General features: G+C 41.4%; 1 protein-coding gene across 1 annotated transcript; it reads right to left on the reverse strand.

Moving 5' to 3' along the window:
• Positions 1-813: 813 nt before the first annotated feature.
• LOC149822609 (aspartic proteinase nepenthesin-1-like) lies at positions 814-2,321 on the reverse strand. Its single transcript, XM_089980326.1, has 2 exons — positions 1,264-2,321; positions 814-1,141 (listed from the first exon to the last, which is right to left on the reverse strand). The coding sequence occupies exons 1-2, from the start codon at positions 2,319-2,321 to the stop codon at positions 814-816; spliced, it is 1,386 nt and encodes a 461-aa protein (XP_089836452.1).
• Between the last annotated feature and the right edge of the window lie 5,126 nt (positions 2,322-7,447).

Raw genomic sequence — 7,447 nt, forward strand, 5'->3', positions numbered from 1 at the left:
ATGCGCAAGGCGCATCCAATCATCATTCAATGATCTACCCAGTTGACATTACGGGTTTTTCATATATATATATATATATGCTGGGAGTGACAACTCGAATGTTGTTTTGGTAATCTCGAGAATAGGTTGGCATCACTTTGGCACATGTAATTCATCAATGGTAAGGCACAACAAATGCACTCGGCTATTATATAACCATTACATGTAAATGTCTTATTAATAGAGATGAATCCTTTTTGGTGACATATGGTCCTTGTAGTTAAGTCAGTCATGTTTGTGCTTTTCTTTCTTCATCAAATCTTTGGACCCAACATATGACATGTATTAAGATGTCTTAATAAAGAATTATCTTGGATTTAGATCTTGTATGAATCATCAGTGAGAACTCTATAGTTCTTTTGTGCAGGATTTTGAACATAAATTTGGCATTCATAGAGACTCAAACTCTATGCTTCCTTCAAATGCACCTCATTTAGTCTTGCTCGGATGCAAATCATAAGTGTGTTCAACTGTTGAGAGAGAGAGAGATGTTATTAAATGCCAAAAGGAAAATACTGGGATTACTGCAAATACATGTGCTTGCTTGCTGAAACTCTAATTGAATGAACAACTTCCACTCTTTATTTTTGTTTTTTAAAGAAGGATAAAATTCACTTGATCTGTAAAATCAGTACAAGAGGTCTGCAGGAATGATGATGAGGTATCACGTTGCTACAAAACTAGCGAATAAAAATACTTCCACTCTTTCAAAAAAATAAAAGTCCCATTCATGGAGCTTCCAAGGAAACAGAAGAGGGTTATAGAAAGCGCGGTTCACAGTTTACCACATTCTGCAGGTGTGAAAGTGATGAGGTTGTTGCCAAGGTCGTAAAGGACGTGGAAGTTGGCCAGCATGACGCCTCCAATTATTGAAACTATGGGCACTGTTGATGGCATCAACACTGAGCAAGTCAAGCCTGTATCTGGATCACGAACGAAATATTGGCTTCTGGAAACATCGAGATCACCACCCTCAAAATGAAAGGTAACATTAGGGATGGACGCTGATTCTGGCAATGATTGGTAGCAGAGATCAAGCCCCGCCTTTGAGGAATCAGCAACCGGTAAACCGATAGCCTTGACGAGTGCATCCCTCACTCGCCTATCACAAGTGAAACACCATATTAAGTACGCATCAGTTGCAAGTTTTGTTTAATGAACATGGGTTTAGGTACCCCATTACCCCAAATTAGAGCAAGAAATTAAAGTGAGACGGTTTCTTACATGTAAGCGGGTGGTACTATATTGGTAAGCGCTGAGCCTGAGTCGATGATGGTACCACCTACTGCTACTCCATAAGACTCGCCCTGGAAATAACCACTGGGTATTAGGAGACGCTTCCCTCCGACACTGATATCCTCCAAGTTCACTAAATAAGAATCCTTGAAGAGCGGGTTAACTACCAGCGGCGTCGTTGTCGAGGCGTCTGAGCTGATCAAAGCAGCACTGTCGCCCAACACGAGTCGACTCGATTTGTAAACAGAGTCATTAAACAAAGTGAAGCAATAGGAGAATCGGTTATCGATTAACGACCCTAGTTGAGAGACGAGTGACATCGGGCTCCAATCTAGCCCAACTATGCCAGCACCCTCATCGAAACCTTGGTTGTGATTGCCGCAGCCGAACCCAATATTCTTAAACGATACGGTTCGATTCCCCGAGCCCAAGGTGAACGTCTCTAAGGCAAGGTATCCTTGGGAAGTAGCTGGAGTCTCATAATCAAGCTTGTAGTTGCATCCACCAGTAGAATTATCAAATGTAGTTACACGCGAAGTTAGGGAGGCACAGAGAGGATTGGAGTGTAGCATCCTCGAAAAGGAGGAGGAATTTGACGGGCTAAATATTGGTTCTCTGTTGGAGCAATTGATGCATGGATCGCATTGTGTCCATACAAGAGGACTACCAGTATCAACCATGGCGGAGAAGGAGCGTGGGGGTGTTCCAATCGCTAGATTCATTAAGTACTCACCGACTCCGGCCTCAACCGAAACTTCGACATCATCATCACCTTGTGCCTGATGTTTACCATGCCGGATTTTCTGATGCAGCTTCCGAAGCTGATGTTTCTCTCGGCTAGCTGCTCTGTGTAATCGCTCCAAGTGGGTAAAACTGCGGTGTGCATCGACATGAATCAACTCTACATGAATGTCAAGGGCGGCCGTCGACGTCGTCATGTCAGCGGCGGCAAAGGTGGTGGTTGAGTATGATAGGAGAAGATGAGCGGTAAGCACAATGAGGAGGAAGAAGGACGATAGGTGGTGAGATGGTGGTGCAATTGCCATGTTGGTAGTATTGAGTGTATGAACCAGGTTAGTGATGCTAAATTGTGGAATATTTATAAGCAGAGAAGGTTGTTAATTAAGAGGGAAATTGTAACTGAACATCCATTAATGTTGGGCTGGCACACCAGCTATCCATCTATTCACGTAATCTAAGATGGGGTTTTCATGGTTGGAAGTAACAGCTGTTTCTTCAGTCTATTAGTAGCATTGGAGCGCATGTCTTGTTAAGGGTTACATGCGGTTGGAAGTAACAGCTGTTCGGCAAATGAGCAAGACTAAGGCAAGGGTTACCATGTGGTTCAGTTCGGACCGACCCGAAAGACCCATTTTTGCATGGGTTCGCCCTGTTTTTGTGTACGTCTACAACCAGTTAATTTGGGCCAAATATATGTGAGGGCCTTTTTCTTCTTTACGTGAAAATTTTGTCGACTATTTAAATGAATTGGGTTTGGGCAATCACCAAATAATCAAGCATGTATCCATTATAATTTCTTTTATTGACAGTAATTTGTATCTAAAATATCAAGACCCGAGCTGAAACCTGAAGTTTTTAATACCCAAACCGATCATACCTGAACCTGTGAAGACACAAACCGATCATTTCTAATTGTCACACTAATGCCATATCCATACTTGTATACCCAAATAAGCGACGACTTTTTTTTTACCCAAATAAGATCGCGATTTCTCACCATTCAATGAAAATATGTTTATGTTTTCCCAGAAAATGTAAGAAAATCATGAAAGAATCGACTGAAATTGCTTCTCAAGGTTTTCTTCATAAACCACTGATTGAGCATGAAATCAATCATTATTTCCTAAATAATTCGATTTTGGTTTGTGTTCTTTGAAAAATATCTTCCCTACGAATCAGCATTCAGATTCTTTTAATTTCTCTATATGGTTTAATTTGTTTATTTGTTTATCTTGTTGTGTTCTTTTGGCAAGTGATTAGTGGGCTGAAAGGGGTGAGCTCTCTCCTTCACTCGATTTCTCAAAGAGGGTTTCAAGATTTCAAAAAACCACTCCCTATGTTTTTGGGCGGGTTTTGGATTTCGAATCCAGCAGGGTGGATCCACAATAGCCAAACTAACAAAAATAAATAAAAAAAGTACTACCCTAATCCCGCATACACCCTCCGATGGCCCAAATGGATCCTAACGGGCCATCGAAACCTAAACAAGAAAAAATACAAGGATTTAAAAAATCTCACTATGCTAAAAATTCGATCTCAAGCAAAATGTGTTTGAAGACACGCTAAAAATAAAACTCCGAACTTCTCAATCTTGGTGGGAGCTTGGCCTTAGCATTTGGGTTCGATGGTTCATGTTTTTTTATTCAAGCTCACTCAGACGCGCTGCATCAGGGATCAAAAAGGCTTCACCCTCATAGCCTGCACCCTGCCAAGTGGATTACTATAGTGCCGACAAAAACATTCATCAATAAATATTTTGTATTTAACTAATTTCATAAACTTAAAAGGAACAAAATAATATATATCCTTGGATGACAAAATGAATTCATCATGTCCGAAATTTACCTGATCACTCCACCTTGTGAAACCTTCTCGAAAATTGAAACTTACATGTTCTCATATTTCTAAAAAAAATTGGAATTCGCAATAGGCTTTCTTTTCATAGTATTTCATCAAAAAGATAATATGTAGCAATTTTACCTTGTGCTAATGCAATCAAATCCCTAGAAAAAAATGAATCATCAACGGGTTATTATCAATGATTCATCCATAATTTTTCTAGGATTGCTTTACTGATGACAAAACTCTTCCATAAGAAAATCAAGTTTGAGCGGACACTACAAGAAAATAGGGGATTAGCGACGGATATTAGCGACGAAAAAATTCCATCGCTAATTTGCGAGGGATTAACAAGAGAAACAAATCCGTCGCTAAGAACCGTAATATTTACAAAAATATCAACGGAATCGCTTCCATCGCAAATTAGTGACAACTTAGCGATGAAATGTTTGGTCATAATAACCGCGTATTTTAGCGGCGGATTTGGCGAGAAAAAGTGTGTCGTCGCTATCTCGCGACGGATTTAGCGACAGAATAGTTTTGTCGCTACGTAGTTATATTAATTTACGACGGCTTTACGACAGATTTAGGCAGTCGTGAAATCCGTAGCTAAATGTCGCGTAAATCCCTAATGAAAGCCCTCTTTCTCTTTTTTGTTCCGCTGTTCCCACTGGCCACACTCTCCCTCCTGCCGCCCCATATCTCGCTCGTCGACGTCTCCCCGACCCCCACCGCCCGCCGGCCGTCGCTCTCCGGCCTGCCGCCGTACCCGTTGCCCCAGGTTCGCCGCCCCCCGACCGACGTCTCCCAGATTTTTCTGATAAAAGACACATTTTTTTTCTGATAAAAGGCGCGGATGCCACTTTTAGTTTTTCCGGCAGGGGGTCGGCCCCCCGGCCTCGTTAGTGTTTTTCGGCAGGGGGGCAAACCCGCTGCCGCGTGTTGTGTTTTCCAACAGAGGGCCTGAACCCCTGCCGCGTGTTGTGTTTTTCGACAGAGGGGCGACCCCCCTGTGGCGTTTTCTGTTTCCCGGCAGGGGGTCGCCCCCCTTGCCTCGTTAGTATTTTCCGGCAGGGGGCCGACCCCCTCCCGCGTGTTGTGTTTTTCGGCAAGGGGGCGACCCCCTGCCTCTTTTTTTTTTTCGAGCAGGGGGTCGCCCCTTGCCTCATTTTTTTATTCGTGCAGGGGGTCGCCCCCGTGCCTCTTTTTTTTTTCGGCAGTGGGGCGCCCCCTGCCTCATTTGTTTTCTCCGCCAGGAGGTCGACCCCTGCCTCATTTTTTTATTCCGGCAGGGGGTCGCCCCCGTGATCCTCTGGTAGGGGGGAGGGGTGTGACCCTGCCTCTTTTTTTTTGCGGCAGGTGGTCGCCCCTCCGACCTCTATTTTTTTTTTGGCAGAGGGCGACGGGTCGAGGTTCAGGAACCCAGCGCTCGTCGGGCGCCTAAACCACGTCATCACCCTGTGCCTGCCGCTTCGAGAGACGATCACTGCCTCTGGAGTGTCTTCATTTTAACACTGTGTGATTTCATTTTAACACAGTATCTCTTGCAGATTTCTCAACGTATCCAGCTTGTGCTCTTCCACCCGTGGTAAGTAATTGACAAAAACAATGCAAATCGGGTAAATACCCGTGGTGAGTAAGTGATGCAAGCGCTTCACATGTTATTTAATTTATTGAATGCAACACTTTACTGTTCACACACTCACTTAGTTGTTGATATCTAGGACTGCTTTCTTGGAGTTTAGACATTATGGTGAGCATGATTTTAATGTACGAAAATAGAAGTGTTCTTATTTTTGAAGTACGGATTGCATGCTAGGCATGACAGTAGTTAGCGAGATATTGAAATATGTTTGTTGGAGGTACATGTTTGACATTTTTTTATATGAATGATTTTCATGTATTGCAATTTTTGATTCGATTATATACATGCATGCATGTAGTTAATTTCAATTTAACTATGACTTCCATGTGAAATTGTATAATGATAGTATGCTTCAAATTAATGCATCATGTTATAAATAGTTTTGCATATAAAAATATTAAGTTATCAATGCATGCATCATAATTCTTGTGATTGTATGACATCATATATTGCATGATAAATTTGATATTTTCTTCATCATAGCATTTTGATGGTTTTCTTTTAACTGGTTTGGATACATTTCGTAACATCATTCGAAAAAATGACTACAAACCGTTTATGGATGTACCGTAGGGTAGTTGACAATAAGTTATCGCATGAATATATAGATGGTATTGAAAGTTTTATTGAATTTGCAACTGCAAGTGTCAGTACAGTGGATCCCACAGGTCGGATTAGGTGTCCCTACAAGATTTGTAAGAGTAATCGATTTGTAGAACCTCATGGCGTTAGACATCACCTATACAGGAAGGGTTTTGTGAGTGATTATCAGAATTGAACGTTTCATGGAGAAGAATTTAGAAGCAATTTTGATGCACGGGTGAATGTAGTGCACGATAATCCATATATGGATTTGATATTTGATGCCACAGGAACAGAACTCGGTTCTGCTATGGGTCCTAGTGATGTAAGAATTGCAGTAGATGAAGAATCACAAAACGATGCAGCTAGTAGATTTTATGATTTACTTAGAGATGTTGATGAACCACTTTGGAACGGTTGCAGGAGTCACACTATTTTTTCTGCAGTTTTTCAACTAATGAATTTGAAGTCCGAGTATAATTTGAGTCAATCATGTTTCGACCATTTGTGCATGATTGTGAAGAGTATGTTGCCCAAAGATGAGAAATTGCTACAAAATTTCTATCGTGCGAAAGTTATGGTCAACACTCTAGGTATGAGGTATAAAAAGATAGATGCTTGTCCAAATAACTGTATGTTGTATTTCAAGGATCAGGAAAACAACATATCATACCCGTCATGTGGGCATCCTCGGTTCAAGCCAAAAACAAGAAGAAATGGTAGCACGAGATCAAAAGAAGTTGCATACAAGTCGCTACGCTACTTTCCTATCATTCTTAGATTGCAACGATTCTATATGTCTTTAAGGACAGCTAAACACATTATATGGCATGCAAATAAAGTTCGACATGATGAAGACAAGATCACGCATCCTGTTGACACCGAAGCTTAGAAACACTTTAATCGTACTCATTAGAATTTCGCAATAGAGGTGAGAAATGTTAGACTCGGTCTATGTACAGATGTATTTAATCCATTTGGTGTAGATCAACTCCATACTCATGCTGGCCAGTATTTGTAACTCATACAACCTTCCATCAAACTTATGTATGAAGCGTCCAAATCTTTTCTTGTCTCTATTGATCCCTTGTCCGACCTCACCTAGCCAAAATCTTGATGTATATTTAAGGTCATTGATTGATCAACTACAAGTATTGTGGGATGACGGTGTTACCACGTATGATGCTGACAAAAAACAAAATTTCAATATGAATATCGTTGTTCTATGGACAATCAGTCACTTCCCTGCATATGGTATGTTATATGGTTGGAGCACACATGAGAGGTTAGCATGTCCGTACTGCATGGAGGACACAAAATCTTTTAGATTGACACATGGAAAGAAGCCTTGCTGGTTTGAGTGTC

This window comes from Nuphar pumila, chromosome 11, assembly GCF_984573655.1.
Source record: "Nuphar pumila chromosome 11, dmNupPumi1.hap1.1, whole genome shotgun sequence".
Taxonomy (NCBI): domain Eukaryota; kingdom Viridiplantae; phylum Streptophyta; class Magnoliopsida; order Nymphaeales; family Nymphaeaceae; genus Nuphar; species Nuphar pumila.

Excerpts from the sequence above, each read along its gene's own strand:
- LOC149822609 (XM_089980326.1), bottom strand. The coding sequence starts at position 2,321 with ATGGCAATTGCACCACCATCTCACCACCTATCGTCCTTCTTCCTCCTC. Across the intron at positions 1,142-1,263 it reads ATAGTACCACCCGCTTACAT|GCGAGTGAGGGATGCACTCG; the intron begins GTAAGAAACCGT and ends CACTTGTGATAG.